Source organism: Somniosus microcephalus, chromosome 7 (assembly GCF_052327205.1).
Source record: "Somniosus microcephalus isolate GS21.2 chromosome 7, FLI_Smic_1.0, whole genome shotgun sequence".
NCBI classification, from domain to species: Eukaryota; Metazoa; Chordata; class Chondrichthyes; order Squaliformes; family Somniosidae; genus Somniosus; species Somniosus microcephalus.
The window spans coordinates 178,534,138-178,558,563 of NC_140993.1; the positions used below are offsets into that span (position 1 = coordinate 178,534,138).

Sequence of the window (24,426 nt, forward strand, 5' to 3'; positions counted from 1 at the left end):
TTATCACTTACTTTTAAAGGTTGAAAGCAGGATCCCTGGTAAGGCAATGGAAGGTGTCAGGCCCCTGACGCCGAGATGGTTTAGCTAACCGACAGACCTTTACAAATGGTTCGAGTGCAGTCGCAGACAAATTAACAGGACAGACTATTAATTAATAAGTGCTTCTTATGCAACAAGCGGCGACACAGAAAGATTTGTAACTCCCTCGCAGGACTGGACGTAAGGATTTTTCAAAACTGATAACGAAATCAAAAGCATGTCTCGGAAAACGACTATTGCATAATGGTAGCCGCATTGCAAACCACTTAAGTGTCGGAATTAAATGTCCACATTACCAGCGATATGGTGGCGCTTGAATATCGATATTTCTGAAAGTGTAACGGCAGTATCGATCGGGCTTTGTGTGGGATATTCCAGCGGGCAATTGAAGTAGCTGCATTGATGCTTTTTAATAAGCCAGGGTTGCTGTCAGTAAGAAGCACAGAGGCTGAAAACTCTTGCAGAAAGGGATTGAAGGGATTTTGAAAGATCGAAATCAGGCTACGTGTATTCTGAAAATATGAATACATTGGTAGTGTTATAATAATATAGTCCTGGTTTATAGTAAACCACGGATCTGCTTGTAATTGACTGGAACAGGTGAGACTTCCCTAGTTGTTTCCCTGTTTTGTTTTGTTTTGAAAGGTTTCTATTCACTTGTCCATTGCTGACACTGGTTCTACACAAATGTTTACAAAAGTAAAATAAATGGATAAACCCGTTAAACAGAAACCTCTTGAAGCGGTTGCCTTTGGTGAAGTTGTGCTGGGTTTTTTATGGGTGCTTTTATTTCACTCTGAAATTGCAGACATCCGTGTACCTAATACAGTTCGAGGTCTCTCCAAAAGCCGGGCAGTTCCGCCGGCTGGCTCAGATTGATGAAAGAAATCTGAATGCCGAACTGCACACCTGACCTCAGGGCAACCGAGTTATTTTAACCGTGCAACGTTTTTTCTCCCCGCGGGGGCCGCTTAATCTTTTACAAGATAATGGAGGCAAAGCAATAGAGCAAACTAGCGGCATGGTTAGCGCCTACGTAACGTTGCATAACATGCCTTCAAACGTATTCGTTCCAAATAGTTAGCGCCTAAAAACTACTGAAATCGACAGAACCAGACAGGTGCAATGTGTATTTACCAGCCCTGAAACAACGCACTAGAATGCATATTTTTATTTAGCACACGATTCCAAAATGTCTACACGAGTTTTAAGTCGGTGTCACATTCTTCTCCCCGAAGGCAGTCTATAATGTGTTACTTTTAGTTAGCGTGTATAAGATCGGAGTTCAAAGAGTCTGCTGTCCCTTTCTTCACTCAATCATTTTCACATTCTCTCCCTATTTATCTCTTTCTATCTGGCACCCTGTCTCTGATTCCCTCAGTCTCCCCGTCTCTACCTATCTATGGGGCTGGAGATATAAGCGAGACGTGTGGAGCGCTTACTGTCTTTCTGTGGGCTAGTTCTGCTGGGGTCATGGTGTATGTTAGGGCTGGCACCGCTGTGGAGGCGCTGCAGAGTCTGTGTTTAGTCAGCACTGTGTGAATCCAATCAGGATCTCCAGTTTTCCAGTGAATTGTGTTCAAGGCGCTGCCTCCTCTCAAATAGCCCGGCAGAGAGCAGGGACACGCACTCTACCACCCAGCACCTAGACACACTGGTCTTAAGACACACTGGACTTCTGCAAACACCTAACTGATGGCAAACCACTATTAGGTCGGCACCTTTCTTTCCGCACTCTTTCAGATGCTGAGCGGTCTGGTTCAAGTGTAGAATGACGGCGGTGATAGTACTTGGATGTTTTGTGGTTATTTATCGTGCCTTTAGTTCTTATCTATTATAGTTCTTATCTCGGAGTTATCTTACTCTAGCTTGGCGTAACTAAGACATATTACTTACTGTTCGTTTTGGGCCTATCTATATCGATGTGTGGTTTCTGTAATTTCTGACGAACTTATCTTTAGAAACCTCAGCGCTTTCGCTACTATGGAAAACTAATTACTTTCGCGTTTACAAGTTGCCGGTTTGTCTCGATCAGTTCCGTCGAGGTGTCTAGTTATTAACAGGGACTTCTAAGGACAGGTTAGGTCGTATTTAATGTAGCACCTACGTTAATATCATTTTATAAATTGAAATCTTCAAATAACGCTGTGTTGGGACAAGGCGGGGGGGGGGGGGGGGGGACGCCAGAGGCGAGGTTGCAGCATGTTTCCTCACACGCTTGTCTTGTGGACTCGGTTAGGAAGGAATGCTAATGATTGTTTAAACCTAAAATTTAAAGGCAGACTTTGCGATGGTTCCGATTGGTATCGTGTAAAAATCAATGTCTGTAAGCCAGGTGGGTAAAACGTACAATGATAAATGGAAAAGTCTGCGTGGAATGATGTTGCTACACAGTACATCCTCTCCCTCGCGCTCCGTTAACATTATGGGAATTTTAACTTCCCACTGTTTAATTTTAAAGCCGTCTAACCTTTTAAAAAGATGGGGTTGATTTTTTTCAGTCTATGGCGAACCCATGGGCGCCGGCTGTTTTAGGATCATGCTACAGTTTGTTAAAGAGCAACAAAAGGATTATATTCCATATCTGATGTAAAGTTAATTTAAATGCAGAGCCCCACGCTGTATCGGGGAGTCAATACAGTTGGAGCCAAATTTAACACTTAAAATGTCTGGTTGACTTTGTTGAGAAGCGCCACTGCCTTCTGGCTGACTCTAGGAATTATATGCCACAAGCTTCTGCATTTCATAAGGACACTTTACAATAGTCTGATTTAAGCCACGTGTGGTCACCAAGATAATCATTTGTAACTTCTGATATTAAACTGGACGTTTTCACTTTCCAATAACCCAGTGTCTTTTAGATTTAATTGTATTCCTACTTTGAACACCAGTGATTTCTTCATATCGGGACTAATTTAAAAAGCCACTAGTAACTAGTTCATGATTGTAATCACTGCAATTTTGAGAAAAAATAAATTTCATTGAAAAGTCATAAAGCTTTAAAACGACGTATTCGGCGTAACTGCATAAAGAGTCTCCCAAAGGAGAAACGCCGTGAGTTACTTTTAATACATTAAAAAAATCAGTAGGTCAATGATTCTTCGACTCTAACCATTTTATCACATTACATTGTGTTGAAAAAGAACAGACGCCAAATTGCTCGGACGGTTTGTTTTTTTAAAAGATATTTAAGTGTCTGATACTATTGTTCCCTTTGTCTGGTGGGCGACGGTACGATAATACGAGACTTGAGTTAATTTAATTAGCAACTAACTGGAGAATGGATCTCTTGCTGTGTGTGTTTTTCTACCTCCCTCCCTCTCCCCCCTCTCTCTCTGTTATTGATTCTTTACACTTACTGTGTGTTTCTTTTGGGCTGATCTCCAGGACCGCACTTTGGCGTTTGGACTCCTCAGAACTTGGATGGACCTGAATGAACCCGACTGGTCAAACGTGGCAAAACACATAACATCAAACGGGCTAAGCTCACCGGCTGACCAGCCTTACCTAAAATTTGCTGGTCGCCACCACAGTGGCGGAGAGGGAAGCTCGGGATCAGAAGAAAGCTTGAGATTAGCGGGATCCTCGGTTCCCAATCTGGACACTGATAGGAACCACCTTCTGCAAGGGAGGTCAGTAGACGCCTACGTCCCCTTTGGCCACAGCTCGGAAGAGCTCGCAACTTTTATTACGGATCTGGATCAAACAGGCAAACTGTTCCTGTCCAGAGGAATAAAGAGGGAATTTGTGACACATCCATCTATTGAAATGTACCAAAGTTTGCCTGTGGCAGCTGCCCAGGGTCCGAGTACCTACCCGCACGATGTTCCCAACAACTTCATGCACTCCAGTACAAGTTCTCCCGTCTATGTTCCTACCACCAGGGTTAGCTCCATGATCCAGAGCATCCCCTATCTCCAGGGCAGCGGATCGAGCCAACAGAGTCACCCGGTTACTAACCACTCGGTCTGGACTCAGCCTGCCACAGAAAGCTCAACCTATAGCTCTAGCAGCCCTCATCATATGGTTTCCAGCAGATTCTCCTTCTCCCCGAGCCCACCAATTTCAAACGGAGCTGCTCGAGATTCCGCCTACAGTAACAGTCTGAATATGAATGGCAGAGATCAGTACACTAGCCCTTTGGCCAGGCCTCTTAATGGATCTTACCCCAGCCCTTACACTTCTTACGTTGGACCACAGTTGACTTCGGCTTGGACTGCAGGGTCTTTTGAAAACTCAATGCTGCATAGCTTGCAGAGCAGACCTACAACTATACCTGTCCGGGGACCCAATGGAGGTAAGTCAACCCTCTCAGTGTTTGAAAACGACCCGTGTGTTACTTTTGCATTGTAACCGGCAGTCATTTACGTATCAATTCATATTTGTTCCACCCTCGTGGGCCTGTTTACAGCCTGAAATTGTATTCTTGTTCTTTGACTTGAAAAATCTTGCAAACTTTGTAGTTTAGCATGTTTCTCTCGCCTGTGAAATTGATCAGTTCCTATTGCGAATACCTGGCCTCATTACATTCTTTGATTTCTCAGGAGCGTTCACAGCTAAGGATTTTCTGCCTCGCGTTTAATAGCAATGGAACTAAAGTATTTCGTTCTGTTATTACTTTTCCTCTTGGTGTAGTCTAGTAGAAAAGGTAGGAGTCAGGTGTTCATAATATGTGACTGTAATTTAGCCAGTGTTCTTGGACAACATATATCATGTAATCAACAGTAAACAGTGGTAGGAACTTACAGGTAAAAGTCACAAAGTCAGCAAGAATCAATGCAGCGGATAATCAGAATAAAATGGGAGCTTTATAATTTAAGATTAGTTCACTTATTGTGTATTCGTTCAGTGAAGATTAACTTATTAGCATCTAATACCACAAACTATTAAAAGTGTCGAACAATTATAAATTATTAAATATGTCAAACTCTGCTAACATACAAGTATATTCAAGAACAATGTAGAAGATAAAACATTGTTATTAAGGTTGCGGGTAAATCTAAATCATAGACTATCAAAGGTGATGGAACGTAAGAAGAAACATCATCAGGTTATATATCTGTAGACATCCAACAATACTGAAATACAGAATTGGGAAACGTACAGAAACTACAGCAACAGAATTAGTATATTAAACTGAAATGGCGAAGCCACCTGTCAAGCACTTACCACCCAATTGTATGAATTTAGCAGGATTGTTTCCTCTTTGATAAATCCACAATGACACATTTTGTCTCACAGCTCTCATTCGAATATATTTGTAACGGAAGATTTTTGCTGATTAACTCTGCAGTAACTGTATTTTGTTGGATAAAATGCGGAAATAATAAAAGTCATGCAAAGCTGTATAAAAATGTAACAGTTTGCGAACGCCGTAAATGCATATTCTGGTAAGCAAAAGAAAATAATAATCATAAGAACTTTAGATTTTTACTCAGTGAGGAGCTATATTCTTGTATCAGGTCACCATTGAATTGCCTGTGCAATGACACTTGAGTCTTCAATCATCCTCAGTGTATCATATCCTGGAATTAATACTGAATTAGACTGCAGTGTCTTTTATATTATTAAACGATTACTTATATTTTGGAAATGTACATGTATTGATCGCCCAGAAACTCAACAGATGCCTACATGGGGTGAAGTAGATTGTATCTGAAACGGTTGCTGACACACACATCTGTATAATACACACACATATAACATGTAATTCTGTTTTCTAGTCCACCAAATAGTAGCGAAATAATCCGAAAATTATATTGTAGTTCTGGTTGTGATATTTTTTGCTTTTAAAAACATTGAATTTCTTTTCATGATCATGTGAGCTCCTAAAATCAAACGCGGTGGACCTGTAGATCCCCTGTTTTAATTTGCCAAATAATTGTAAAGTGATAATAACATCGTACAGTCTGGCTAAACGAAATCCAAAATGCTGTATAATTTATTAGTCATATCCTGGTAAGATCCATCCGTCTTTGACAATGGGAAACAATAAGATTTGAAAAGGAAAATGAACTCTCAAGGGGGACACAATTATATTTTATAAAGTAAGAACGTCAGCGATGTCCAACGTCGGTAATCTTAAAGCAATCGCCAATTTATCGGGAATGGCCCTAAAATTCCTCTCTTATTTATTAGTAAAATAACAATGACATTATGTTAAAACGAATAAAAATGCCACCCCTTTGCCAAAGATAACAACCAGTAGATAAAGGAACATAAACGTAAGAACTTTGACGTGAGTCAGATAACAATATTCGTCTCATCATTGCCTTTACCTCCATTTGTGCTTTGCTGGGTTAATGCAATGACCCGTGATCATTTCATTGAATTCGTAATTTCCTCATATCTAAATATTAAAGAGCAAGACCAAAGAGATTACATGTTGCCTTTTTTTCCCTGAGGATAATTTACTAAAAGTAGCAATTTCCTTTTCCTGACCCCTTCATTGGCCAACATTGAAAACTGATCTACTACCACAACTAGCCTCTCGAGTTTGTGTAACCCTTTCTCCCCGAACATATTTTGTTCACGTGTTATTACTTTAATATGAATAGTGATAGTTCCACGACATAAATCGAGGTAAGATATAGAAAGCTCAAAATCGTCGGTGTCAAATTGAGAAAGTGACGTTTAGGGATGGAAATGTCACCGTTTGAAGTAACTTACTTGAAATCATTTTTTTTTCTGATGACGCTCCTGTGAAGCGCCTTGGGCATTTTATTAAGTTAAAGGCGCTATTTAAATATAAGTTGTTATTGTAATAAGCACGCTTTAGTGGCCAAAGGAACATATTTCGGCTTTGAATCCTGTTGCCAATTTTTAAAATCATTTTCGTTGAGCTCATTATGATATTCTTTCTTGCATTTAAGATACAGTACTTTTTAAAATCAGAAGTCCACCAATCCGATGTCAAAAATCAAGTAGTCTGCGTTCAATAAGGTCTTGGATAACAACATGTCGCTGTAAGAAAATATAAATAATTCTTCAAAAAATGGCAATGGGTAGAGCGAAATTATGTCAGAATCCTGGCCAGTGATCAATTGTACATTTTTGGCATTGTAATATCGACCTCCGAGGCCAAGGGAATATCATTGTAATATCAACCACGCTGCAGATTGTGAGTGATGCAAAGGGTTGAGGTGCTTTTGTGGAAGGCCTGTTATTATTTTACGCCATTTAGCGATAGTACGGATCTGTAACGATTTTAAAACAGGCCAGCTGCTTAGGTCAAACCGCAAATCCGAGAATAAAGTTTAATTTCTTCCACACGCCCTTTTTAGTGGCATTAGTCATTCTTATCTTGTCTGACCAGATTTTAATGGGTAAAATGACTTCAATAAGGCAATGACATAGCAGTTTGCAGTAAAGACAAATCTTTAACATCAATCGCAGTGATTAAATATGAACTCAGAAGTGATAGGTTTAAACATTTGCAAAGATTTGAAAAGATTTGAAAAGGAAAATGAACTCTCAAGGGGGACACAATTATATTTTATAAAGTAAGAACGTCAGCGATGTCCAACGTCGGTAATCTTAAAGCAATCGCCAATTTATCGGCGATTTGTAGACCAGATAGATACTCTTTTGATATTCTGCAGTGGGTTTCTAAGTGCGCAGGTTTGTCCCTGTGGTCGGTATTTTGGAAACACACTGCATTCACTGTACAGATTATTGTTTAGGCCCCGTTTCTGATTATGTTAATAGCTTTGGCCACGGCCCCCTTCTGTTTGAACAGAGTCATAGGAGAAAACTAGCTGATGTCGGATATATATATATATATATATAAATAAATCAAAAATCTGTTCGGGACACAAATCGGACTCGCAGCTGAATCCGAATCAAGCAAAATAAATATCATTCTCTACTTGTTCAAACAGTTCACCATTGAAAATGTTCAATAGAATAGTAATTAGATTGGCAATCTTACTTTCAGAAGTTACCTGTTGCCATTCATTTTAAAGTTCAAACTTCTTATTTAAACGAATCTTAATTTTTTTCGCAGACCAAACGAAACTTCGCGAAAATCCAGTTTAATCTGCGACTGGCCGTGGTTAGATCAGCTAAATTAACAAAAATGACAGCGCTTTTCTGAAGTTTGTACAGTAGCGGTAACATCCCGCGATAGTCTTTGGCCATTTTTACATCATACGACATTGTATGATTACATGATTGATTCTAAACGGAATCCTTAGGGGCTAACTGTTTACAAGTTCATACTATAGATCGAGGAGCACGTTATGTTTCAAAAAGTTATGAACACTGTATTCAATCATACTTTTAAAGCATGCGAACACAATATGTCTCAATTTAGCAAAATTATCTCCAATGCCGTATTTTTGGATGAATTGTGTGTAATTTCTAGAGATGGAGGTACAAGATGTGACCTAGTTTACTCCCATTCGAAATTAACTAATGATGAACACCATCAATATTGTAATAATTGAACACTTTGGAATGACAATGATTTTTCACCGTGGGCTGCGGGTCTTTGTGTAGCGACATGGAAAGTGGCTTCATAAAGTTTTCGTCCGGTTGGGGTTTTTTTTTAGCGAAAGCGGAAACATCTTTCTTCCCAGGCTTTCCTAGAGTTGTGACTTGCTGGAGCCAGTTTAAAAAAAATCGGAGAAACTGCAACCAATCATACTTCTCTACAAAATGTGATCCAAAATGTGTTTATGCCACATATTTTGCCGTTGGAACATGAATTCGTCGAAAAGTCAAATAACAGTAACAGCTCTCTAAAATCACTATTACAACACAAGTGACAAACTTTCCATTTTCTGGTCGCGTATTTGAATATTGAATTAATAATATATTCTAAAAACAATATTTCATCGTTTGATTGGAATAATGTGGCTTTTCTGTGCAGTGTGGCAGGCTGATGCTGCCTGGCCTGCTGAGTATTTCAAGCATTTTCCGTCTTTATTTCAGTTTTTTGGCATCCGCAGTGTTTCGCCGCTTATATTTAGCAGACTGTCGCTTTTAATTGCAACAATCTTCACTATTTTGTCACATACAGCCGAGACGGCTCGAATAACCGCTTCAATGTAAACTCGCACCATTTGCCAATGCATCTAGACGTTAATTTACTAGTTCACTTTGGAGATACATTTTCGTCGTTACATCTCTTCAGTTAGTTACAGGAGCAGGGTAAATGTAGGAACGATGGTGCTAAATCAATTAACTTTTAAACAACCTGCAAAGTAAGCCGTTCTGCTGTGGAAACACCGCAACTTGTTTGCAGACAGCGTTTATGTAGCAACTGCTGCGAAATATATATAAAAAAAGGGTTAATTCCCTCCTTTCGCTGCTTTGATGTTTGTTGCAGTGATCAATCCGGGAGACATGTCTGAAGTAATTCTTTGTAGTGTAGACTTGCAGGTTACATCTAAATCCTCCCAACATTTTTGCAACGCCGCCTTTCCACACACAGCAAGATTGACGCCTCTCCCTGTGTCTCGATCGGTCAACCTCGAGAGAAAAAACTTAAGAATTTGAAGGAAGCAAAAAAAAAGGCTAAATATTTTATCACAATTTTGAAATGTACGGATAATTAGCAAGTGACTATAATGGCACAGTATTATTAGGAATCACACTCTCGTTTTAAAAAAGCTTACTTGGTTTATGAATCCCAGGAGGATTCTCTGTTGCATTCATCATTATTAACTAGGACAATTATAGGAAGGTGCAGCCGTCTTATTTGATGGCATTATGGCGCGATTGATTTATAGCCCGAGGCTGTGGGTCGTGCGCGGAAAAACGCGCGTATTCCCTCATTTGAAAACCAGACAAGAGTAAACAACCAGACAAGAGGTGGCCCAGGTGTGGTTTTCCAACAGAATTGGACGGAACAGGAGGGTGTGGAATGAAGCTAATGCTTTATCTAATTTCCTACAGAGCGGGATTTTATTAAAATTGGCATATAAGATACTGACCATCTGAAGGATTGTAATTCTCTTACATTTACAACATGTTAGAAATCCAGGGCAGGCCCGCCAGCATCTGAGAAGGGAACAGACAGGCTCAGATGTAACCCTTGGTCAGAATCCATACATTTACACCGTATATACAAAGAGGAAACAGTGAAACTCATTTCTGCAAATGTAGCGATCTCTGTTACCTCAAAAGGCTACACAGAATATATTTTGAATATAGAAACCGTGCAACGAGTGCGAACGATGCTCTGCTGCTGAACAAAATGGTTACGCTATAGGTTTGTAACAGAACAATCTGTGGTGTCCAATCCTCTCTCTTTGACGTTTCCAACTAATAGTCTATGAAATAAAGACAGAAAATGTCGGAAACACTCAGCAGGTCAGGCAGCATCCGTGGAGAGAGAAAATCTATTCTTTTATTTCAGATTCCCAGCATCCACAGTATTTTGCCTTTCTAGTAGTCTGTGTCTTTAGATGTACATTATGCGATTTCATTACTGGGTCATTTTCCATTCTTAACTTTTCTTTTCGTCCCTAATTATTTATGCAAATATATTTTCTCGAAGATGGTTTTACCTATTGTTATATATTTAAAAAACTAGAGAAGAAACGAACCACGAAGCAACGGACATAAAGTTAAAAATAAGCAACATGTTTTATGCTCTCTTGGGATACTTTTTTGGTACTGGATTTTTTTAACTAAAAATTATGGGTGCATATGTTTTCCACAAAAAGGGACAAAATACCTCAACAAGAATGAGATGAATTTTAGGTTTACAAAGGAGAGGTATTCTTGAGTCTGGCCACTGTCCTTAACCACCTTATTTGGGGCTGGGTGTTTATCCAACTTCGAAAGCTTCACTGTAGTATACATTTAGCGAAACACTTAACTTTGTGTATCCGTCTAATATATCAGACATAGCTCACAGCCCATCACACTGCTTCCAGTGACTGCATTGATAAACATAAAGGAAGTTTTTAATCAGGATTGAACCGCTGCTTTTCACTACAATCCATGGGGTAATACCGGAAGAACAAATTGATAACGAATTATGAGTAGCCACTAAAATAACAAGAAATTGGCCTATTTGCTTAAAATGATTTGGGCAAACCGAGGACAATAAACAGCAGAATGGGTCAATCAGGTATCTATTTGGTGTTATTTATTCTAAACATGCATATATTTTGCGAGCTGCTCAGTAGATCTGTCTGCAGTTATAGCTCGCCTAGATGTCAAGCGTTTTCTTCGAGTGGGCAGGGTGGCAAAAATAGCAGCATAACAGTGGAGTGGGATATTCCTCAGTATACAGCCTCAAACTGTTTGGACTTGGCACTCACTAGGTGCGGTATTACTCCAGGCAGGTGGGAGGCCACGTTTTAAAGCAATGTCCAAGCGGTCTTTTTCAGTAAGCAGGGCATTCATTAAGGAAATCTAAGATATCAATCCCCCTGCAATCATGCTATCGTATACTTACAGTGGTTTCCTCAGCTATTTTACTGGAGAAAAGAATCCATTCATTTTAAGGGGGCTATCACCGCCACTAGAACAGTGGAGTGAGGAACTTCAGGCGAATGTGTTCAGTATCTATTAAGTGTTTGTAAATGAACATAACTTTAACCCTAGAACAAGATTCTTTCTGTTCCCCTAAACAGGGAATCGTTTTCGGTAATCTGTTACGGCAAATCCACCCCTTCATTCTTCATTCTTCAGTGGCCAGGTCACTTCCTTCAAAAAAAAACCCATTTTCACCTAATTTCCTCTGACTTCTTGGGAAGGACCCTGATACACTGAGATAACTTGAACAAATATACTAAAAGTAAAATTAGTGTTGAAAGTATTAAAACATTAAAATATCAATTCTATTTTTCTTTAAACGGAGAGCAAATATAAACCATGGGAATGCATTTCCTTAGCTAGTTTTCACTTTTTCAATATTTTAAATTTAAATCTTATACAAAATATATATGAGACAAATAACAAGAAATACAAATACAGCGCAGCTTTTAATTTATATTGTAATATAAGCTTTTACCGATCACTCAAAACGCTACCTTCACAATATCTAGTTTCATTAGAGCCTTACTGTACAATTTTTGGTAGAATATTTGTGTGTGGTTAATTATTTCAATAACTTGGATTTATTTATTTTTGTGTGTGTGGATGGCAGAGCTGTTGGAAGAGCTGTCCGAAGCCCGGGAGTGTGTTAACTGTGGCTCCATGTCCACTCCCCTGTGGCGGCGCGACGGCACCGGCCATTACCTATGCAACGCCTGCGGTTTATACCATAAGATGAACGGACTCAGCCGACCTCTTATCAAACCTCAGAAGAGAATGGTAAGCGGCTTATGTAACCCCGCCAGTCCAATCCAGACACAGCAGGTACTATTGATAAGTATGCATGATAACTTGATTCTGCAAGGCAGCAATACTTCCAAGATTATGGTGGAAGGGTTAAGTAATTGTTAATCAGAAAAAATGCATGTTTCCCCTCCAGCCTTTGGGATTTGTCCTCTAATGGCACATTAGACTGTCTAATGATCCACCCAGTAATTTCACCCGATTATTTAAAAGATTGTTGTGATTGTGAAGCATCTACTATTATTACTCAACCTCATAAACACAACCCAGCCTAGACATTTATTTATCAATTATGGCCTCTTCTATAACACAGGTTTTTCCCTTGAATATGTAGTTATAACCCCAGTATTTATTACTAAATCCATCATTATTAGTATTAAAACATGCTTTTGTAATACTAATAAGACGAAATGTATCAACTGTATTAACCCAATTCATGTTTTCTATTACTTGCTTTTTTCATGTTGATGTTTTCTAAAATTCCAGTTTGTTCACATAAAGGCGCAGGAATATCGTTTTAGGGATATTATTAGATTATTCCCTATGTGGATAAAAGGGGAAAACTGCAAAAGCTGTAAATCTAAAATAAAAACAAAACTTGCTGGAAATACACAACAGGCCTGTCAGTATCTGTGAAACTTCGCTTTGTTAGTCAGAACAGAATTGAATGTAGGTCCTCGCTCTTCTGAGTTCTCCTAATTCTAATTCTAGATGTAGCCAGGCAAGTAAAATTGTGCATTTCAATGCTTCCCTTTAATCAACTAGGCCAACCAACTTTCGACAACCCAAATACTCTTTTTACTTGAAATCGAATTAATGTATTTTATTAACTGTAACCAGAAAGAACCAAAGGTAGAGAGATGTGATTTGCACAGTAGGAGTCCTGAATGCGTTTATGCAGATTTGTCTGCTGCTATTAAGTGTGTCTACCACATGTGACATAAATTTGTTAACATTCGCGTGCGAGGTACTGTAGAGAGCGAGCGTAGTGTTAAATATATCAACGGGCAGCAGATAAAACAATACTATTGTGGATCTGGCAAGTACAAACAAAGACGCCAAGTTTTTATCTGATCATCACCTTTATTGCATCTATTCCCCAACCTCGTTAACAGCGTTAAACTTTTTAAAGAGTGTTGATTAGTTTCTCTAATCATTGGTCTTTCCTCGACTGACGGTCCCCTTTTTAAAGGGGGACTCATTCAACTGTTGTGTTAAAAAAGCAACGTTAAAGTCTTTTTTTAAATCTGTGGGAGGACTATTAGCACCCACGGCTACTTAATTTAATGAGGCAAATGGACACGATGGGGTTGAGGTAAAGCGATAGGGAAATACTCTTGTGCTTGAATTAATAAGGGACGACAACCTCTGTTAAGACCAAAAAAGGGACAAGAAACAATAGGGAGTGAACTCCAGCCTTCTTGCCCAGGGAGTGAGTGGGCACTGGTCACTTTCCATGATTAGGGATAGGGTCTGCAGTGGGACTCCGGGGTGCCTTTTGCTCCCATATACTACCACAACACGATGGCATTTTAATTCATAGTCTGGATCAAAAGGGCAACGCGTCAATAATTTAAAAAAAAGTAATAACAATTTAAAATGTTGAAACTTTACCTACAATTAAGACCCACCCCATTCTTCGTAAGTGAACTTTGAACGTCCACCCGAGACTCTTTTAAACTATAGATTTTCCGGGTAATGATGCACTTGATATGACGCAATTCAGAAGGGGGGGGGGGGGGAGGCGTGACCCTGGAACTCAAGAGTTTAATAATTTACTACAATCTCCAGCCAGCGAATCGAAATAAAAGATACCTTGGCTTCAATTGCAAACTGTAAATGTATGAAATGTTCCAGCCTCCCTGGCTGCTAAAGGGTGAGATTATTGGTCCACTTGGGCACTAATCTTTTAATCTGCTCTCTCATTAGATTGATAGATATCCAAATTGATATTTGTGAGGTTTCGGAAACCACCGTTAACCATGACCGTTAATGCTCCGCACCAGTTATCTGGCCTCTCATTGCATTTATTTACTTACATTTCCCCATCAGATGGAAAGAGTTGGAATAAACGTGTCTTTTTCCGAGTGGCAGGCAGTGACTAGTGGGGTACTGCAGGGATCGGTCCTTGGACCCCAGCTAGTCACAATATATATTAATGATCTAGACAAGGGAACTAGATGTAATATCTCCAAGTTTGCAGATGACACAAAGCTGGGTGGTCCTGTGTGCTGTGAGGAGGATGCTGAGAAACTCCAGGATGATTTGGACATGTTGGGTGATTGGGCAGAAGCATGGCAGATGCAATATAACGTGGATAAATGCGAGGTTATCCACTTTGGTGTCAAAATCAGGAAGGCAGATTATTATCTGAATGGCAATAGATTGGGAGAAGGGGGAGTGCAACGAGACCTGGGTGTCCTTGTGCACCAGTCACTGAAGGTAAGCATGCAGGTGCAGCAGGTGGTTAAGAGGGCAAATGGTATGTTGGCCTTTGTAGTGAAAGGGTTTGAGTACAGGAACAAGGATGTCTTGCTGCAGTTGTACAGGGCCTTGGTGAGACCACATCTTGAGTATTGTGTGCAGTTTTGATTGCCTTATCTGAGGAAGGATGTTCTTGCCATGGAGGGAGTGCAGCGAAGATTCACAAGACTGATACCTGGGATGGCAGGAATGACGTATGAGGAGAGATTGGGTTGATTGGGCTTATACTCACTGGAGTTTAGAAGAATGAGAGGGGATCTCATTGAAACTTATAAAATTCTGACAGGACTGGACAGACTAGATGCAGGAAGGATGTTCCCGATGATCGGGGAGTCCAGAACCAGGGGTCACTGTCTAAGGATAAGGGGTAAACCATTTAGGACAGAAATGAGGAGGAATTTCTTCACCCAGAGAGTGGTGAACCTGTGGAATTCTCTACCACAGAAGGCAGTGGAGGCCAATCCATTAAATATATTCAAGAAGGAGTTGGATATATTTCTTAAGGCTAAAGGGATCAAGGGATATGGGGAGAAAGCAGGGACAGGGTACTGAATTTGGATGATCAGCCATGATCGCATTGAATGGCAGAGCAGGCTCGAGGGGCCGAATGGCCTACTCCTGCTCCTATCTTCCATGTTTCTCTGTTTCTATGGAGTCACTAGGTGGGGAGATTTATGGCAGTTGGGTATTTTAACACGAAGGCCACTAAAAACAGGAAATAACAAACAAGGTATCCAAGTAAAAGGAATAAAAGAAAGAAAAGAAAGACTTGCATTTATATAGCGCCTTTCATGACCACATTCCAAAGTGCCTTACAGCCAATTAAGTACTTTTTGAAGTGTAGTCACTATTGTAATGTAGGAAATGTGGCAGCCAATTTTAGCACAGCAACTCCCACAAACGGCATTGTGACAATGACCAGTTAATCTGTTTGGTGATGTGGATTGAGGGATACATATTGGCCAGGACACCGGGGATAACTCCTGCTCTCCTTCAAAATAATGCCATGGGATCTTTTACGTCCAGCTGAGAGAGCAGACAGGGCCTCAGTTTAATGTCTCATCCAAAAGATGGCACCTCTGACAGTGCAGCATGCCCTCAGTACTGCACTGTAGTGTCAGCCTAGATTTTTGTGCTCAAGTCTCTGGAGTGGGATACTTACACCATCTATTTAATATCGCTTAATCTGCTGAAATGTATATTTTATTGTTCTTTCTAACTCCTGCAAATATTGCTCAGTAAGATGAAACGATACCTGGATGCCTTTGTTGTATATACCCTACATAGGCTATTCTGATGTTGCATAAAGTAACCTGCATGTTCTTCACCCTCACCTCTAAATATTTCATCCTTTCTACAGCATATACTTGTGGAATTAATTTTTATTTACATAGGCTTTACTTTTCCAGTGCCAGTACTATATGTAGGTACTCATCTTATACTGTCGGCTGCAGTTCTACAGCAGTACCTTTAGAGCAGTATGAGCTGGCAGCACTAAATTAGGGTATTGTTATGCAGTACCACAGAAAATTATCTCGGGCCAGCATTTGTAGTGTGCAATGTGAGTTTGTCACATTCAATTTAAACTCCGGCCATGCCTCAAATTAAGGTCAGCGATAAAGGGACATGGTTTACAAACAGACGTGCAGTGAGCTGCTCTCGGATAAGATGTGTACCTGCATATAGCCCTGCTACAGGAAAATATGACCATTGTGAACAAAACCTCATTGCAGGGCATGGGCTTTTTTCACATTGGTTTTGCGCTGGACTGCTCCCAAGTCCAAGATGTGTGAGGCTATTGAGATGGTCTCATGCCTCTTTGCTGAGCAAGCTTGGGAGTCAGATTGAAAATACTTCATGTTGTTTTTGCAGTGGTAGTATAATAGCATCGCTCTACCGCAGACTTCAAACACCCTCAAATCGGGGGAAACACAAAATTCAGCATGTGTTCTGAAACGCATTGAAAGTGTTCGACTAACAGCTATCTGAATGTCAATTACATTTTTAATGTTAGTGGACAGCTTTCTGTCCTGTTGATGGTTTATTAACTTTAAAAGGCTCAGAAATTGCTGGAGTGATGCATCTTGGGTCGAGCACCACGAATTGGATTTTTTACCTCATCCTTCCGATCGTATTACTTTTGCACCACAAATTGTTGGAAATGCGAATTGATAAATGTGCGGTGGCATCAACAGGGCACCTTGAGAACGTCAGGTCCAATGGTCTATCTCCTTAACCAATGAAATTTAAGGATAGAGAAAGAAACAGAGCGAATGACGCACAAGGAATAGGGTAAATTAGAGTCAAATTAGATACAGAAAGAGAAATAAAGAAAGGGAAAGAAAGATTAGATTAAGAGAGAGAGAGTAAAATGAGACAGAAAGGAAAAGTAAAATAAAAATTTTAAATTGAACATTTAAAAAATCTAGAAACAAACTTGTGGGAGCGATACAATTTCATTGTTCCCTTTCTGGGCCTCCAAGGTGGAGTGGCATGTCAAGACCATAAATCATGTAATTAACAGGATCCTTATGACATGAATTACCAGCCCTAAATGTCTGTGGCGAGATTCATTCATATTTACCACGCAAATCTAGCAATTTCATGACACACTTTGGGGAGGCTCACAGCGAGATGGTCATTTTTTCGGATTTGGCAAGGCTAATGGCAGAGTGGTGCAAATTGTCCAGTAATTTGTAGTGAATCAGAACTCATCTCATGGCTTATCTCTTCTTCACCACAAATTGCTGGGTTATTTTCCGCACTAATAAATGCATGTACTGTGAACGTGTCATAATTTTTTCATCAATTTCTGGGTCATTAAAACATAAATGTGGTCTATTCAGCCATCTGGAAGCTATTCAAACTTACACTTTAAAGTATAATACGCTTGTATGCCTGTTGGTTGGGTTTTACTGTAGCCGGTGTGAAGGTGAAATGGGGTGAGACTGCTTGTTGGAGGGGGCCTCACACCTGTAGCCAAAGCCTGAACTCAAACCAACTTGGCTATGTTGTACATTCTATATTGCTGCAATGCCAAAACAGTACAACTGTTCTATAATACAAATTACAATTACTAAAAAACTTTTAAAAATTGTAATTTTTATTATAATGGAGAAATTTTGACACTCTACAAATATCAAAATTAGTTTTTCAGGGCCAGAACATTTGTTTACCAGTCAATACACTGTTAAAACCCAGTTACACCTATTCCAACAAGGCTTAACTTTTAATGGGGTATTTAACAGTGATATTACCACAGAAAAGCCCAAGTTTTCATCAGTTTCCCTGACTTCACAGGTTACACTAATTGCCGGCTATGTGGGGGTGGGGGGTGTGGTGGGTGGTGGGGGGTGGGGGGGTGGTCTACAGCATAGCCAGTATAGGAGCAGTGAATGACTGACCGCAACTTCAGGATTTCCGCGGTTAGGTACACATGCGCTAAATCCTGAAGTTGTGGTCAGTTTTAGAGGTTAATGATGGTGAACGCTGGTAGTTCATCGTGATTACCCACCGCAAATTCCGGGCCATTGTAATTCCAGTGGAGGGATTGGAAACAAATCCTGTGTGTAACTTGCCTATGGTTTGTTGTCAACCTCACTAGTGGAATAAAAAGCTTATAAAATATTTCCACATGTAGCGTTTATTAAGTTAGTGTTGCACAATATATAAATAACATTTAGAAATGGTTGCATCAGCCTGATTATTACTCCACCCCATTATTCTGGAGGTACATAAACTGTCTGAATATGAAATAATTTCTAAGTTTTGGCCCTGCTTCACCAGATTAAATTTTGCAGCCAATTTCTGAGCAATTTTGAAGTCCAATGTGATGGTATTAACTGTAAGCAATTATAACTATATTATAATTGTAACCTTCAATTATTTGTGCATCATGATTATAATGGTCTGGTTATTTGTGTGTCATTCTCTTACAGTCTTCATCCAGGCGGATTGGCCTGGCTTGTGCCAACTGTCACACAACCACCACCACTTTATGGCGCAGGAATGCAGAAGGCGAGCCAGTCTGCAATGCTTGTGGGCTTTACATGAAACTTCATGGGGTACGTTAGCTTCTTCTTTCCATTGGAGACCAATTTAATATAGACACCAGGGCCTAGAAATTGAGTGGGCTTAGCGCCCAATTAGTGGCGCTAGAGGGCCTTGCGCCGGACTTATAGCCGTTTTGCAAATTGACTTGGGCCTTACCATCGGCATTAGCCGGTAGCGCTGCGCCGGCACCGATGACGTCATTGGTGTGCGCAGCATCCCGGTTGCCGTGGTAACCCGGCCCCAAGCCCAAATTCAGTTGCGCCCGCCTCGCCCGTGGCAGGCGCAACTAACGAATGTGCAAAGTGTTCTTACACGCCTTTGCGCCGGCGCATAAAGGTGGAGCGGCGGCCGGCCGCGTTCCCGGTGGCCGCCTGCCCGCACCTCCCTTCCCGGACTCCTGCATCACCCCCCCCGCGGCCCTGATGAGTGTGTGCTGCGAGCCCGGCACTTCCCCGAGGTGCCGGGCTCAGATGTCGGGGGAATCCGCCGGACAGTTGTCGGCTGCAGGCAGCTCCTCCTTAACAGAAGGAGGAGGCCTGCAGTTCCCCAGCCTGCCGCACCGCATCGGGTGCCGCAGCGGGGGATTAGCGCCGGGAAACCCAATTCAACGCCCATTTTCAGGCGCTAAAACCCTCCTTTAGCGCCCGCCGCCGTCTGGGGCCGGCGCAACCGAATTTTCGTCGGGCGCTGCCGCATTAACGCTGGCGCAAAATTTCTGGCGCTACAGCCCTGGCGAGCCCACAACCCAATTTCTAGGCCCAAGAGTTCTCCACCTTGGAAGAATTTTTAGGAACTCGCTCCAGATGGAATAAGATTTTGCTGTTCATCAGTGGATGTGTAAACTGTATAATGATTGTTTCTCATCAGTTGAAAACACAAATAAGCTGATTTGTTTTGAAATTGGTAACTGTATACCTCACATACTAATAGCATCAAGAGATAAAGAAAATGTTTTACACTGACTTGTTTGGCTCCTGTTAAGACATGCATGCTTTAGATTCTATTATTTTGTATCTATTGCACCTAATTGTTGAAAAAACACAGGTAATATTCCATTATATGTAACAATGAAATGTAGTTATTTTATTAACATAAAACTATATAATCATTTAAACATTATCCATTTCACAGTCTGCTAAAATGAAAAATTTTCAGTTTAAAATGGTTGATTATGTTATTTCTTAGTTGGTCATTACATAATTAGTTGCAATTTTTAAAAACATATTTTCAATCATACTAATAGGTACCACGGCCTCTGGCAATGAAGAAAGAAGGAATCCAGACTAGAAAAAGAAAACCTAAGAATTTAAACAAGTCCAAGAGCACTTCAAGTGAGTCTGAGATTACTAGTTGAAAGGACCTTGAAAATAAATATAAAATACCACCTTCAACAAGATGACTGACTGGCTGACAAAATATTTTGCAGGCACAAGCCATACAGTCACAATGACTCCAACTTCCTCATCGTCTTCTACATCTAATCAAGAGGAGATACCCAGAGTGAAAAGCGGCTCACCCTCTGGCCAGACCACAGGTGCAGCTTCAGGGGTAAGTTTTGCACAGCAAACCTTTCCTGTTTCTATGCTGCACCATAAAAACTGAATACCTTTTCAGAAGTTATCCATACAGCCAGAAATTCTTGGTCATAGAAACAAAAAGGTGGATTTCTGAGATCGGAATAATACTCGCAAGCAAAAGAAAATGATTTTGGAATGGTGTTTTTATGGGGGGAAGGCTTTGTGGCAGAGTTATGTAAAAGATCCTTGGGGTTGTTTCGATAACTTTTTTGGGGGGTAATCATTTCAAATTTACAGCAATGACTTTGATTCAGAGAGCCACTGCAAACTGCTCAAATTTGGAGAGTGTATTAAGTTGATGAGGTAGTCAAAAGCCTACAAAATGGGAGAGATAAAAATCTATAAGTGGGCAGGAAGTGACAGATTAAGTTTAATATAATAAACGTAAGGTACAGCACATTGTTAAAAAGAGGCACGGAATATGAAAGGTGTCAAAGTACCTAAGTTAAATTTGAAAAAGTGGTGTTTGCAGAATTGGGTTTAGCAGTACATAGAATTTACAGCACAGAAACAGGACATTCGGCCCAACAGGTCTATGCCCATGTTTATCCTCCATGCGAGCCTCCTCCCATCTTACTTCATCTCACCCTATCAAGAAATCTCACCCTGTAACCAACATTCCCTCTAAGCTGCATGGCCGTGCAGCCCGGGACCAGCATTTCCAATGTTAAATTTTGCGCATGCATGAAACTGTGAATTAGGGGAACATTGCCTATAACATGTCCAGTCAATGCGAAGCAGCAATCAGAAAAATAATAGAATGCTTAACTATATTGCTAAATCGGTGGAGTATAAATTGAAGGATGTCACATTGGAACTGTAGACAATCCTCATCCAAAGGCACCGTGTGTATTGGTCACCGAAGTGTAAAGAGAGTAAAGGCAAAAGTCTTAGGGCTAGAAATTCAGTGCATTTGCGCCTCCTGTTAGCGCCGGGCCGCAAACGACCTTTCGCCTGGGCACGGTGCCACTAACGACTCCCGCTAAATTCAGCGGGAGTTTAGTGATGGTGGTAACCGGTAGTGCCCCATTCCACTGCGCAGGCGATGACGATGTCATCACTGTGTGTAGCACCCCATTTTTGCCCTGCCTGCAAAATTGGCCCGTGCCCCCATAATCTGCGCCGGGCGATGATAGCGACTGATTCAGGGGGTGGGAATGGAGTGGCAAGAAGCTCGCAGGGCACTAACTAAAGGGGAGGTGGCGGGCAGGGAAAAAAAATCGGCCGACTTACTTGTTGCAGCCTGTTGCGTCTTTGAATGCGGGGTCCATGCCGCGATCTGGCAGCCCGGCACTCCTCTTGTGTGCCGGGCTGCTGGCATAGCACCCTGCTCCCCAGGCCCAGGTAGGGCCCCGCAGAGTTGTGGGCTTGGGCCCTCCCCTTTAATGAGGGGAAGAGCCCTTCCATGCGGCAGCGCTACGTGGCCCAGTGCATAGCACTGCAGAACGCACCGCCCCAATTTTCGGGGTTAGTGCTTTAACAAATTTTCCCCCCTTGGAATCATTTAAGAGACAGTTGGATGTTGTGATTGGCAGATAATAGGTTTCTCCAGATGGTTTGGCTGATGGCCTCCCTCATCTGTATTCATCTTGTGATCTTTTCATCTTCTGAATCCTTACAGTAGCAAGGACAAGAAATCATTTTTTCAGGATACCACATGGTTTTATAATGTGGTTAAGTAGTTTATCGCAGCTTTGGGACATGTTTCCTCTGTAGGTATATATATAGAAAGATATCAGATTAATTGTTCAACTCTATTAGCTAATTTCTATGTTCCATCAGTTCACATGGTCAGAACAGTTAATCAGCAGCTTTAGAAAGGGCAAGGTTCAGGTCGTCTCTCTCCTGCACACTTGCAAGATTTTTCTTTGGGTGAACGTTTGAGAAAGGAAGAGACTCTATTTTAAGGACCTCTTACTTCTTCTTACCCAATTTCATATACAACTAAATTTGTGACTTGTAAGAAAGTTTGCTGCTACTCAGGTGATTTTTCACCTGAGGAGTACTGATGAAAATCTCTGTGATAATTTTTCCATCAAATACTAGGTAAGTGACGTAACTGTTTAATCTTTAGGTGTACTCACATACCCTGCTCATTAAAGAAAAAAATGTCAAACCTTTGATGAAAACAGTGTAAGTCCTTCCCCTCACTAAATGATTTCGTATTTTTATTTGAAGCCAAGCACATTTGTTTGGCTATGTGCTATGGTACAACAAGCCACTCAGCTTTGATGTAATCTAGTGCTTTCTCTAATCTTTGTTGACTAGTCTGTCTTAGCAATGTCAGGCCAAGGAGAAAGCAACAGCCCAGAAAGCAGTGCACTTAAGTTTGCAGATCAAGAGTAGGGCTATGCAGGAGTAAATCTAAGCTCTGTATCTGAGATTTGTGTTTCTGCCAGATAGGATTGGTGGGGTACTATGATATTGATAGACTTGACACCCCTTCTTTATATATATTTTTTAAATCATCATGCCCTCACCTTTTTCAAATTTTCAGATGTTTTGCCAATTAAAGAAGAAAAAAAAATCACAAGCAGTAAAAATAGCAGAGTGGACAAAATATTCCTAGTTTTTACAAGCTTTGATTGAAGAGGCAATTTGCCAAACTTTCTCTTACTCCTTTCTCTCTACTGACTCCAACTTTGCAGGACTATCAACCCTTCCAGCAGCCAATGTGGACTGATGATGAACAGCTCCATGGAGTCAGATAACAGCACATCTCTGAACATAATTTCTTCCCTATCTCCAAGGAAAGGCACGTCCTCCAGCAGCCAGTAAAGCTGCCTGTTTATTTTGGATCGTTTAGTTTTATTTAACAAAAAGCTGTAATGAGTACTTTCAGAATACAGATGATCCAGATGCAAAGAAACAGCTGAGGCATGTTCCATACTGTAGTCATATGACATTACCTAATTTTTGCCAGCATGACTGATGGAAACAAGCCTCCCACATTACTGTTCCAGTTTGTTCCTACAACGACCTGTAAGGAAACAAATTATGTTTGAAATGACACACTGACAATGAAGGTTAGTTGATGCAATGTGAATTCTGAAGGTTCCCATTGCAGTCATTGACTTGATACTGGTCAATGTTTTTGAAACAGGGTAACAAGCGGATGTATTCTTCCACATATTAACAACTTCATTGTATAAAACGAAATGCAATTAGCATTGCAACAATCAGTGTTAAATCAAAATGGTTCAAAATTAAACAACCTTCTTCTAGCAATGAATGTAAACCTTCTAAGTTAATGGTACTTATGTAATTTAAAGACGATAGCTAAGTCAGTATCTGCAACAGGATACTTTATTCATTTTCTGTGTTTTAAGAATCATCTGTATAGTCTTTTTGGTAGTTTGGGAAAAGAAACATTATGTTAAGAACAAATTTCCTCTCAGGTAAATTCGTTGTTGCATTACCTTTTGTAAGTTTTGTAAAGAAAAACACAAAAATATCGCCTGGCTATAGGTTAAATATATGCAAGACGAAATGAAATGCAAACTTTACTACCTATGTGATGAAATGTAAATACTTTTCTGAAACAATTGTCTGAGGATTGTTTGGCTTTGATAATACAAAGTGTATAAAAAAGACAAGCTGGTGTTTAGGCCGGTCCATGCATTTTTAAAGGTGTATGTCATTGCTTGTATTGTTATTTGTTCCTTGAAAACAGATTAAAAGGTGTCCTTTTTCGAAAATATTATTGGTGCTTTACCTTATACTTCATTGTTCTATTACTAGTTATAAACAGTAGTCAGTAAAATGTGGAATGATCCTATCAGATTTCTGATGAAGGCATATAAGAACAAAGATACAATATTTTGTGTTTGTGAACTAGTAAGGGTTAAGTCTCACTAGAACAATGGTCTTTTATGTTTGTATGTCTTTATGCAATAGATAACAGGTTTTTTTGTTTGGATTTATGTTGGAATACCATTCAAATTCAAAGGAGTCAGAATTATCTGTTTAACAATAA

At 40.4% G+C, this 24,426-nt stretch overlaps 1 protein-coding gene across 2 annotated transcripts; it reads left to right on the forward strand.

Annotated features, from left to right (window-relative positions):
• The first annotated feature begins 1,533 nt into the window (after window positions 1-1,533).
• gata6 (GATA binding protein 6) lies at window positions 1,534-24,153 on the forward strand. Of its 2 annotated transcripts, none has more exons than XM_085993276.1 (7): window positions 1,534-1,752; window positions 3,427-4,336; window positions 12,146-12,357; window positions 18,759-18,884; window positions 20,117-20,204; window positions 20,300-20,421; window positions 23,099-24,153. In XM_085993276.1, exons 2-7 carry the CDS (start codon window positions 3,463-3,465, stop codon window positions 23,159-23,161), a joined length of 1,485 nt encoding a protein of 494 aa, XP_085849402.1. In that variant the 5' UTR covers window positions 1,534-1,752; window positions 3,427-3,462; the 3' UTR covers window positions 23,162-24,153. The 2 variants fall into 2 exon arrangements, with proteins under 2 accessions (XP_085849402.1, XP_085849403.1); XM_085993277.1 differs by having other exon boundaries at window positions 1,537-1,752; window positions 12,146-12,312.
• Window positions 24,154-24,426: the final 273 nt, after the last annotated feature.

Excerpts from the sequence above, each read along its gene's own strand:
- gata6 (XM_085993276.1), top strand. The coding sequence starts at position 3,463 with ATGGACCTGAATGAACCCGACTGGTCAAACGTGGCAAAACACATAACA. Across the intron at positions 18,885-20,116 it reads TTTACATGAAACTTCATGGG|GTACCACGGCCTCTGGCAAT; the intron begins GTACGTTAGCTT and ends TCATACTAATAG. Across the intron at positions 20,422-23,098 it reads CCACAGGTGCAGCTTCAGGG|GACTATCAACCCTTCCAGCA; the intron begins GTAAGTTTTGCA and ends CCAACTTTGCAG.